General features: G+C 38.5%; 1 protein-coding gene across 1 annotated transcript; it reads left to right on the top strand.

Annotated features, from left to right (window-relative positions):
- Positions 1-5,063: 5,063 nt before the first annotated feature.
- LOC117529118 (zinc metalloproteinase nas-4) lies at positions 5,064-11,909 on the top strand. The gene is made up of 8 exons (XM_034191818.1): positions 5,064-5,094; positions 5,181-5,243; positions 5,359-5,408; positions 11,005-11,074; positions 11,164-11,278; positions 11,360-11,532; positions 11,603-11,684; positions 11,780-11,909. The coding sequence occupies exons 1-8, from the start codon at positions 5,064-5,066 to the stop codon at positions 11,907-11,909; spliced, it is 714 nt and encodes a 237-aa protein (XP_034047709.1).
- Positions 11,910-12,563: the final 654 nt, after the last annotated feature.

Below are 12,563 nucleotides of genomic sequence, written 5' to 3'. Positions count from 1 at the left end.
ATATTTACCACACTCCATCAATACATGCTGAACATTCTCTGCAACTCTACAAACCTCACATTTATCCATTTCTGCCTTACCTGTCAAATATAATGTTGCCTTCAAACAAGTATGCCCTAATCTAAGCCTTGAAAGAAGAGAAAAGTTAGTATACTTTTTCTCTCCTTCACTTAGCTTTAAAACCTTCCACCCTAACTGAGTGCTGGATACTGAACAAATGTCTGCCTGTCTTACCTGCAGTCATTGTATATATCTTTTAACCTGTATCCATATCAATGCCAACCATTCGGCTACAAGCTCAGCGGTGTACATAGTCAACTCATCAATTATCCTTTTAGCTACTGCTAGGCCTATGTCAAGGATAACATGTGCCAGTCCCACCCTCTTATCTGTCCTTTTTGAAGCATCTGTAAACATTATCACATCCTGTTTATATTTTCTGCTATATAATAGGGCAGCGCAGTTTCCTTTGAACCCCTACGTGATATCGCAGGATTTGACCACATCTGGGGAAAGCCGGTGTGAGAACCCCCTGGCGGAGTGTGGGAATTTCAGCACAAACCACTCATCCTCTGCTCTGTTAAATTAAAAGCATACTCACTCTCACCTAGTGGACCTACCGGTTTAAGACGTGCCGGTTTAAAATGGTTTGCACTGAAATCCCCATCTGATGAATGGTTTGTGCTGACACTCCCACACTCCACCCGGGGATTAGTCTCTCCCCACAAACAGCGTCAGTTCTAACGGGAAAATGGTGTACTATGCTGTTTTCGGCTGCAATCACAGAAGAAGTCATGAAAAGTGCAGGGTTTTTTCGGTTCCTAGTGGAGAAGGGAAGACAAGGCACATGGGAGAGGTTGTGTCGGTAAGTGTTAGCCCACACAGCTAACTAGAGTAGCTGTGTTCTCTCGCATGCACAACACACGTTTGAGCTCTGGGTCATGAACATGTCCACCACATCGCCACTTTTTCTTTGCATTTTCACTTTGTTTGCATGCAATTTGCCTAAAATCTCAGAGAAAATGCAGCTTTTCTGTCCCCGGAAGTAGAGAAATTATGTCATATGTGTCATATTTTACCTGTTTTGCGCCCGCCCTCAAACGAAACTGAGCTGCACAATTATTAGCCTGACAACCGGCCCTGAATTGGGCCAGATACAGGCCTCTCTCTACTAGCCTGTGACTGGTTGGTGGCCGAGACGCTGATGTCAGCCCATGCGTCAGCCTCATGTTGATGTGGCGCAGGCACTGCGCTCCTATTGGTCATTTAGGAGTGGGAAATCTCACTCCAAAATGGAGGCCAGTATCTGGCCCAATTCGTAGACGGGCTGATTGTCGGCTACGCAATTGTTAACCCTGAATTTATCTACTGCACTCTCTTTCTTTTCCTCAAGTAACCCAAGAGCTATATTTATTTCACCAAGTAACCAAGGTGACACAACTGGATATACCACAGTGGCACTAATTTTTAGCATACACACCCCCATATTTATCACTTTTTGTTACCTGATGCCATAAAAATATCTCATGACATTAAGAATCTTTTTACATTTCTTAATTATTTTTTGAATGTGTATGCCCAGGTCAACCTTTTATCAAACCAAATCTCCAAATATTTATAAACATCCAACCTGTCCTATTTATTGCCAGATAAATTTATCTTAAATCCCGACTTGTATGTTTTTCTTCAAGAAGAACATGATCTGTTTTTTTATTATTATTGTAGCGATCCCCACTGCAGGGCCCATTGTTAGACTTCATTTACTGCCCTCTGCATCCTATTCACTATAAAATTAATGCTCCTTCCCTTCTTCCACATTGTTCCATCATCTGCAAACAAAGCTACTCCAGCTAGGTCCTGCACATTCTTAAATACATCATCAATATTAATGACAAATAGAAGAGGACTAATGACACTGTCTTGAGGGGTGCCATTTTCTGCTACATAACTATCACTTATTTCCTCATTTATTCTCACTCTTAAAGTTCTCTCAGATTAAAACTCTTTGATGCACCTAAACATCCACCCCTTAATTCCCATCCGATTTAGTTTGATTGAAATACCATCTGTCCACATCACATCATAGGCTTTCTCAATAAATGTAAAAAAAGACTGCAACTGCAGTGTCTTTGAGCTTTCCTGACAAGATCATCATCATCATTGTCGTCATTATCTTCTTCTTCTCCCCCTCCTCCTTCTTTTTCTTTTTCTTCTTCTTCTTAGGTTGTCAAGCTGATGGTGCATTACCGCCACCAATTGCACAGGGATGTACACACACAACATGACAACAACAAACAAAACTGGGGGAGGGGAGAAATAAATAAAGAAATAACCCTACAGCTGAGGGGGCACCTGGCGACCAGATGTCCCCTCACACACTGGCCCAATCCCAGTGTCTGTTTTTCTGTATGATTCCCCCGTAAACCCTATCTCTGACCAGGGCCAGCCCCAGAAATGATGGTGCCCCTGGTGAGGTTTTACTTCGACCCCATTTTTTGAGATATACAGGCAAGTACTCAACCATTCACTATACCACAGACATTCTGAACCCATGTGTGTCCTTTATCAAGTTTGTAATTTTTTTTAAGTAAGCACGTCACCATGTTTTCAACTTGTAACTGACCATTAGGGTGTATCATGTGTTTATTGCTGTAATTACAAGGCTGATTGGGTTAATAATGTTGAGACATAACCATCATTAACAATGTTTGTGAAAGGAAAAGAAATGATGCTATCTGTCACCACAAGAGGCTGTATGTCTGTTGTTATAAAGGCTATTTACAAAATAAATAAATAAAAATGTCATTGGCACCCCCCTGCCGTTTGACGCCCTAGGAGACCACCTATCATGCTTAACCTCTGACCCCTCACAGATGTAAATGGCATCACCTGGAAAGTGATTGTGTGCAAAAGGCACAGGTTCGAAATAGTATTTGTCAGGATTTAGGATTTTGCTTAGCATTTGTTCTGTTTTATTTTCATTGTTTGCTTTGGTCATTTGTTTGTTCTCTTACTGTCTCTTTCTGCTTGGGTTTTCTCTGTCTCTATTTCTCTTGTCTTTCTCTTGGTGCTTGGTGGTGGGCGTTTCCTTCTGTCTAGCCACACCCTGGTTTTGGACGTTTCTACTCACACATGTTCCTAATTTGCAGCTCATCTCCTGGGTGTATTTAAGGGTCACAGTGTGCTCTAGTCCCTTGCCAGATCAATGTGCCTTGTGCCTTCCTTCTAGCTCTGTTTGTATTTTTTGCCTTGCCTTGATAGCCTCATTGTGTTTTTCGGTCACCTGCTTGTTTTCTTCCACCACACCTTCAGCCTGATGTTTTTTGTACTATTGCTCATTCTTAACTGCCTTACCGTGTACCGACTCCAGCAAACGACCCCAGTAACTGATTTAAGCCTGCAGAGCTGTGTGTTTATGTCCTGCAATTGTGTCCAGCCTGCTTTGTCAGACAAGCCTGATAAGTATAAATACAAACGGGACACTTTGTGACATCAGCTCCCCTTAATGATGTCATATTGCTTTGCATTGTGCACTCAAACTATTTAGGCCTATTTCCGATATTTATGCATTTTAATCACATATTGCATATTTCCTTCCTATTGAGTTGCCATTTTAACATAAATTAATAAACATAATGTGAGGTATATTTGTCAGTTCACAGGTTTGCATGAATTTTAAACAAATGGGATTTCTGTATGATTAATACATAAATGAAGTTATTATGAACATTATGTCTTTATTTGTACTGTTATATGAATCTCATTCTTTGTGGTTTCCTTTATACCTAACTGACATATTATCAGCATCACAGTAAGTTTTAGTTTGTTTATAACTACAAATGGATGGAAATTTGGATGTTCAGTTATAATACAGAAATGCGAGGAGGAGTAATAATTTTCTTTTCTTCTTTTCTGAGTGTGGGCTTTTGACCTTTTTATGTCGATTTTTTTCCCTATCAAAAAAAATTGGCATTAGCTCACTTTATTTCACCAACCTTGACTAACTAATTGTGCAAAACTTTTCTTTCACTGTTTTTGGACCCCTTAGCAGAGAACAACACTTGATGGTGATTACAAAGTTCTTTATTCAATATCCAGGGACAGGCAAAGGTAAAAAACAACAACAACAACAACAAAAACACACGCAAACACAAAACACACCTTTAATTATCCCTCAAACATCTGCATAATACTATAAATGTAGGCACTAATAGGTAATGAAATACTGCAGTATGTAATTTTATAAACCTGTTAAATCAGAAATTGGATTTATGTCAAAATGAATGTGTTTTGTACAAGGTCACAAACAGGATTTTGACCTTTCAAAGGATACAAATCTATTCAAAGAAGTTTTAATTTGAATGATTTGAAAAGCACACTGATTTATTATATATTTTTACAGAGTTCATGCTGTTTAATTCAAAGTAATTAAATTAAAATTTTAAATTAAATGATTTTATTTTGTGTCTCACATTGATTATTGATAGTACGTATATTCATTTTATTTTCATCTTTGTAAAAAGTTGTAACTAATTAAAAAAAATTCAAAAAAGTAGTAAACAGACTTCAACTAAATTTTGTGTGAAGACAATCTTTGGATGTGCAGTTAATTACAGTTTAGTGGTGATTGAGAATGTAGTCATAAGTGTTTGTCTTGTGCTTTAATTTATTTAACATTGCAAAAAAAAAAAACACTTTGTCTCTTTCTGTAACATCTTCACCTTGTGATGTCATAAAGGCGTGATGGAGAAATAAGCCAAACCTCTCTCCTGGGTGTGTGTTTGTCTGTGTCCGCTCACTCTACCGCTCTAGATACTGTTCTGTGTTAAAGTGCAGCTGACAGAAGCAGGCAGCAGGTGATCTGACTTAATGAGACTAATGAAGCTGCGGTTCTGCAGTTAGTGTCAGTTTGTGTGCAGAGCGTCACCATGTCTTCTCTGCTGCTTCTCTCGCTTCTTTTTGTTAATTTTCCCAAACATGGTAAGAACACGTCTTTTCTAGATTTAATTAATGGGAATTAAAGCAGTTTGAGTTTTATTTAAAATCCTTTGTGTCTTACAGTCATGACAAGTCCTCTACCAAAGGCTGCTCTCGGTACCACTTCTTATTATTTCAGTTAAACATCAGCAGGTTGTTATCCAGCTGCAGTGTTTTTAAAATAAATTTCTCTCTCGTTGCAGAGGCTCACGACGGCTCCAGCGCCACTGGAACTAATGTCGATTCTAACCCAGAGACTTTAGGAGGTGAACTTTAAAAGTGCACTTTAAAGTTGATTACAGCTTTCTTTTAAACTGATTTTTTTTTTTTTTTTTTTTTTTTTTTATGTGATATTCTCACGTCTCTTCATGTTACTGACAGAGCTGATGTCTGAAAATGATGACTTCTTGGAGGGAGACATGCTTTTGTCAGTGAGTAAAAATGATTTTTGTAATGTTTTATATATATCTGGGGAGCAGAATCATACCTGCAGCATGTTTAGTTTTAGGAATCCATATTTCTGAGGGAACAAAGGTCACGGACCAGTTGAGTGCACATGTGACACAATCACTGTGTTTTGTTAAAAAAAAAAAAAAAAAAAAAGCATTAAAAGTACTGGAACAAATCCTGCTTCATCTGTAGAAAACAAGCTACAATTCCGTAACCTAGTTGACAAGTCTGTTATTGGAACAGCTATAATTCAAGTACAAATTTCAGTTTATCTGTTCAGAAATAAATGCAAATGGAGCCACTTTTAGGTTGTGTGCTGTTTTTTTTTTTTTTTTTTTTTTAATAGCTCATATTTATTACACCCGCCAAGTACATATTAAAATCATCGGCGTTGGATTATGTCAAACTACTGTGCGGACTCTGATGAAATTTGCGCCATGGAAGACTCCATTAAATTTTGGAGGGGATCTGCATTCTGGATCAAGATTTCAGTTTATGTAGGCTTTGAACGGTTATGTCAAAACTACTCCATGGATTTTGATCAAATTTATACCACAGATAGATATTAGGCCATGGAAGACTCTACTAAATTTTGGAGGGGATCTGCATTCTGGATCAAGATTTCAGTTTATGTAGGCTTTGAAGGGTTATGTCAAAACTACTCCATGGAGTTTGATCAAATTTATACCACAGATAGATATTAGGCCATGGAAGACTCTACTAAATTTTGGAGGGGATCTGCATTCTGGATCAAGATTTCAGTTTATGTAGGCTTTGAACGGTTATGTCAAAACTACTCCATGGATTTTGATCAAATTTATACCACAGATAGATATTAGGCCATGGAAGACTCCATTAAATTTTGGAGGGGATCTGCATTCTGGATCAAGATTTCAGTTTATGTAGGCTTTGAAGGGTTATGTCAAAACTACTCCATGGAGTTTGATCAAAGTTATACCACAGATAGATATTAGGCCATGGAAGACTCTACTAAATTTTGGAGGGGATCTGCATTCTGGATCAAGATTTCAGTTTATGTAGGCTTTGAACGGTTATGTCAAAACTACTCCATGGAGTTTGATCAAATTTATACCACAGATAGATATTAGGCCATGGAAGACTCTACTAAATTTTGGAGGGGATCTGGATTCTGGATCAAGATTTCACTTTATGTAGGCTTTGAAGGGTTATGTCAAAACTACTCCATGGAGTTTGATCAAATTTATACCAATCAATCAATCAATTTTTTTTTTTATATAGCACCAAATCACAACAAACAGTTGCCCCAAGGCGCCTTATATTGTAAGGGAAGGCCATACAATAATTATGTAAAACCCCAACGGTCAAAACGACCCCCTGTGAGCAAGCACTTGGCTACAGTGGGAAGGAAAAACTCCCTTTTAACAGGAAGAAACCTCCAGCAGAACCAGGCTCAGGGAGGGGCAGTCTTCTGCTGGGACTGGTTGGGGCTGAGGGAGAGAACCAGGAAAAAGACATGCTGTGGAGGGGAGCAGAGATCGATCACTAATGATTAAATGCAGAGTGGTGCATACAGAGCAAAAAGAGAAAGAAACAGTGCATCATGGGAACCCCCCAGTAGTCTACGTCTATAGCAGCAAAACTAAGGGATAGTTCAGGGTCACCTGATCCAGCCCTAACTATAAGCTTTAGCAAAAAGGAAAGTTTTAAGCCTAATCTTAAAAGTAGAGAGGGTGTCTGTCTCCCTGATCTGAATTGGGAGCTGGTTCCACAGGAGAGGAGCCTGAAAGCTGAAGGCTCTGCCTCCCATTCTACTCTTACAAACCCTAGGAACTACAAGTAAGCCTGCAGTCTGAGAGCGAAGCGCTCTATTGGGGTGATATGGTACTACGAGGTACCTAAGATAAGGTGGGACTTGATTATTCAAAACCTTATAAGTAAGAAGAAGAATTTTAAATTCTATTCTAGAATTAACAGGAAGCCAATGTAGAGAGGCCAATATGGGTGAGATATGCTCTCTCCTTCTAGTCCCCGCTAGTACTCTAGCTGCAGCATTTTGAATTAACTGAAGGCTTTTTAGGGAACTTTTAGGACAACCTGATAATAATGAATTACAATAGTCCAGCCTAGAGGAAATAAATGCATGAATTAGTTTTTCAGCATCACTCTGAGACAAGACCTTTCTGATTTTAGAGATATTGCGTAAATGCAAAAAAGCAGTCCTACATATTTGTTTAATATGCGCTTTGAATGATATATCCTGATCAAAAATGACTCCAAGATTTCTCACAGTATTACTAGAGGTCAGGGTAATGCCATCCAGAGTAAGGATCTGGTTAGACACCATGTTTCTAAGATTTGTGGGGCCAAGTACAATAACTTCAGTTTTATCTGAGTTTAAAAGCAGGAAATTAGAGGTCATCCATGTCTTTATGTCTGTAAGACAATCCTGCAGTTTAACTAATTGGTGTGTGTCCTCTGGCTTCATGGATAGATAAAGCTGGGTATCATCTGCGTAACAATGAAAATTTAAGCAATACCGTCTAATAATACTGCCTAAGGGAAGCATGTATAAAGTGAATAAAATTGTTCCTAGCACAGAACCTTGTGGAACTCCATAATTAACTTTAGTCTGTGAAGAAGAGTCCCCATTTACATGAACAAATTGTAATCTATTAGACAAATATGATTCAAACCACCGCAGCGCAATGCCTTTAATACCTATGGCATGCTCTAATCTCTGTAATAAAATTTTATGGTCAACAGTATCAAAAGCAGCACTGAGGTCTAACAGAACAAGCACAGAGATGAGTCCACTGTCCGAGGCCATAAGAAGATCATTTGTAACCTTCACTAATGCTGTTTCTGTACTATGATGAATTCTAAAACCTGACTGAAACTCTTCAAATAGACCATTCCTCTGCAGATGATCAGTTAGCTGTTTTACAACTACCCTTTCAAGAATTTTTGAGAGAATTCTCAAAAATTCTTGAGAATTCTCAAAAATTTGAGAATTTTTGAGAATTTGGCCTAATATCTATCTACCACAGATAGATATTAGGCCATGGAAGACTCCATTAACTTTTGGAGGGGATCTGCATTCTGGATCAAGATTTCACTTTATGTAAGCTTTGAAGGGTTGTGTCAAAACTACTCCATGGATTTTGATCAAATTTATACCACAGATAGATATTAGGCCATGGAAGACTCCATTAGATTTTGGAGGGGATCTGGATTCTGGATCAAGATTTCACTTTATGTAGGCTTTGAAGAGTTATGTCAAAACTACTCCATGGATTTTGATCAAATTTATACCACAGATAGATATTAGGCCATGGAAGACTCCATTAAATTTTGGAGGGGTTCTGGATCAAGATTTCAGTTTATGTAGGCTTTGAAGGGTTGTGTCAAAACTACTCCATGGATTTTGATAAAATGTATACCACAGATAGATATTAGGCCATGGAAGACTCCATTAAATTTTGGAGGGGATCTGGATTCTGGATCAGGATTTCAATTTGTACGCTTCACTTTGTCGGATTTTGAGGATGACATCAAACTACTTTACAAATTTTCACCACACTTTGGTATTAGGCGTTTGAAGACTCTACTGAATTTTGGAGGTGATCAGGATTTCAATTTGTAGACTTTTAAGGATTACGTCAAAATTACTTCCTGATACATCACAATGTAAAACAAAGATCAGGAAGACACTTTTGTTTCAGCTTGTGAATTAAATATCAGATTGCAACATCTTGATCAGTCGGTCCATTCTGGATCAGTATGCAATTATTGCATTGAGTTGTTGAATCCGGATCCAGGTAAAGTCCGGGTCACGATGTGAATCACAGCTTTTGAGTCCTGATTGCTCTTGTTTAATATAAAAACCTCTGGGCACCTTTTTAATGCATTAACAATAATTCATCAGTTATTCTTTCAGTAAGTCAGGGAATGATTACATGAACACTTCTAACTTGCAGAATGTTTAACTTAAATCAATCAAACTGCGTGCTACTAGTGAGGGAAGCCACAAGATGCCAGTGACAGGTGGTATAGGATCCTGTAGATGTGACTGGAGAAATGATGGATGCTGAGTTTTCTTTTTGTAGTTAACCAGCTTCAAAGTTGTCACTGGCATTTTGTGGCTTCCCTCACTTTTGAGAATTGTCTATGCCAGACAGATTTACCATACTGTTTGTATTTCTTAATGATGTAAATGAAGTCAGACATTTTCAGTGCCTTAAATGATCATGGAACCATCCTCTGCTGTGTTGGATGGCTGTAAGAGAGACTTCTTGAAAAGGGCAATTTGATGGTAACAGATTTACAACCAGAGCCATTTTTGAATGGTAAGCTAAAATATGGCCAGATCTTGCTGTTACTGTAGAATTACCTGAAATTCATTGTGCACATAACTGCCCAGTGTATTTTTGTGTCTTACCACTTTTGGAAAGTGTTGTTGATCAGTAACTGAGGGCATTTTATTAAATATGATGCAGAAGTGGTTTGTTTGGACTTATTTCTGAATACATTTTAAATTCCTTCTTTAAAATTGAGGGGGACCAGTACTGTAACTTGTGTATTCCCAAATGAATACTGTACTGGGAAAATTAATAGCAGAAAAGCCTTCTAATCAGGTGGCTTAGGAACCAAAAGTGATAAAAGCATAAAATTTGGCTCTGAGGTGTACTAAATGAATTTAGAAGGGGAGCTATCCTGGAGCTGACCTCTGAGCTACAGGGGTCAAAATGTAAAAATGCTCCAATCATGTTGAAAACTATACCACATCATTTGTCTGATCATGACAATTCTAAAAAGGTATAGTTTGGACTATCTATAACTGAATCTTCTGGAGGTAAAAACAGCAAAAATGGTGACAAAGGTCAGTTTCAGTTTGTACAGGGGTCAAAACTTAGTTGCTCCAGTTTTGGCAAAAAATTATGCAAATTATTTAATAGCATTTCAAAAAGGAATAATTTGCACCATCTGTCATGCTTAGTTATGTTACAAGGTAACATATGTCATAGAATCCAATAGACGTCAAACTTATTTCTCCTTTACTTTGGGGACCAAACATTCAACACAATCAAAACTATTTCATTTTTTAATCCTTTTTATTTCAACCAATAATTTGCATCACTTTTTACCAAAATTTGAGCAATTTTGACTTTTGACCCCTGTACAAATTGAAACTGACCTTTGTCACCATTTATGCTGTTTTTACCCCATAACTCCAGGACATTCAGTCATAGAGAGTCCAAACTATACCTTTCTGGAATTGTTAGAATCACACAAATAATGTGTAGTTTTCAACATGATTGGAGCATTTTAAAAATTTTGACCCCTGTGTAATTCTTTATTGGCCCCTGTAGCTCATTAGTGGTGAGCTCCAGGATGGCTTCCCTTCTAAATTCATTTAGTACATCTCAAACAAACCTCATGCCAAATTTCATGCTTTTATCTGGATTTGCGTTAGATTTCAGCTAAGCCACCAGACTATTCCTGGAGTTTGATAGCTGAAGATGAACAAATGCTGTTTGCGGTTTTGTGCGTGTTTTTTTTTTTTTTTTTTTTTTTTTTTTGTCCCCCCCCCACTAGTTTGACCGCAATGCTGTGGAACGCAAGTGGCCATCGGTCAACATACCGTACTTGATCAGCCCTGCTTTAAGTAAGCAGCAGTGTGGTGGTATTAAAATTAATCTCATTGTCTGAATCCAGATGCTCTCAAAATGTTTTTTTTTTTCCAATGTTTTCCAGAGAGTCGTACAGGTGACATCTTGTGGGCGATGGCCATGGTGTCGGGGGACACCTGCGTGACCTTCCACGTTCGTAACGATGAGGCAGACTACCTGTACTTCACGAGTGGCAAAGGGTATCTGAACTGACATTAATGTAATCATGCAGGTGCTGCTTGTTAAAACTTGAACACTGTGTACAATAAGTCATGTTGCAGTTGTGCGTCATACGTTGGCTTCATGGGTGGTGAGCAACCTGTATTCGTTGCGTCCTCATGTCTCGCGGGCAACATCGCCCACGAGATTCTCCACGCGCTCGGCTTCTTTCACGAACACACGAGAATGGACCGTGACAAATACATCACAATTCTCCAACAAAACATCTTAAAAGGTAACATTTGTGCGCTTGGCTGTGTACTGTGTGTAGTTGATGCTTTGGCCTGAGTGAAGATGTGTTGCAGGAAAGGAAGAAAACTTCCAGATACGAAATGGCCAAACATTTAACCTTGAGTATGACGTTTCTTCCATCCTACACTATGGAAGGTAAAGTCTGCAAAATGTATATGGGTGTATTATTTTTTTTTAAAGGATTTTTCTATCAGTTTATCATTTAAATTGTGCTTCCTCTGCTCTGGCAGAAACTTTTTCTCAGGAAACGGCCTGCCCACCATCATACCCAAATTCATGACTGGCAACATTGGCCAGAGGAAGGCACTGACGAAACTCGACACTGCCAAAGTTAACAGCCTTTACAAATGTGGTACGTAGTTACTAACTTGTTATGGGTGGCTCTGTTGGTGTGGGCTCAAGGGCTGCTGTACCCCAGTATAAAATGGCACTTTCCATTCAGCCCCATTTCAAATTTGTTTTCCTACATTCTGACTGTTGTGGTTCTGGAACACCTCCAGTTTAGTCCATGGACAAACAGGTTTTCGGTAGCACTTAAGGTGATGAAACGACACTTTGAATCCAGCCTCAGTGTATCATGGCCTACACAAAAATATATGATAACTATCCCAGGGTGGTAGTTATAGCCAGCTAAGAGTCAATGGAAAAATCAGAGGTCAAAATGTAAAAATGCTTCAATCATGTTGAAACCTATGCCACATCATTTGTCTGATCATAATGATTCCAAAAAGGTATAGCTTGGACTATCTGTGACTGAATGTTCTGGAGTTACGGGGTAAAAACAACACAAATTGTGACAAAAGGTCAATTTCAGTTTGTACAGGGGTCAAAAGTTAAAGTTGCTCCAATTTCAGTAGAAAATTAAGCAAATTATTGGTTGTTAATAGGGTTTCAAAAAGGAATAGTTTGCACCATGTGTCATGCTTATCATGTTACAGGGTAACGTGTTATAGAATCCAATGGACGTCGACCTTGTTTGACCTTTACTTGGAGACCAAACATTCAACACAGTAA

Source organism: Thalassophryne amazonica, chromosome 17, assembly GCF_902500255.1.
Source record: "Thalassophryne amazonica chromosome 17, fThaAma1.1, whole genome shotgun sequence".
NCBI lineage: Eukaryota > Metazoa > Chordata > Actinopteri > Batrachoidiformes > Batrachoididae > Thalassophryne > Thalassophryne amazonica.
This window is presented reverse-complemented; position numbering and strand designations above follow the sequence as displayed.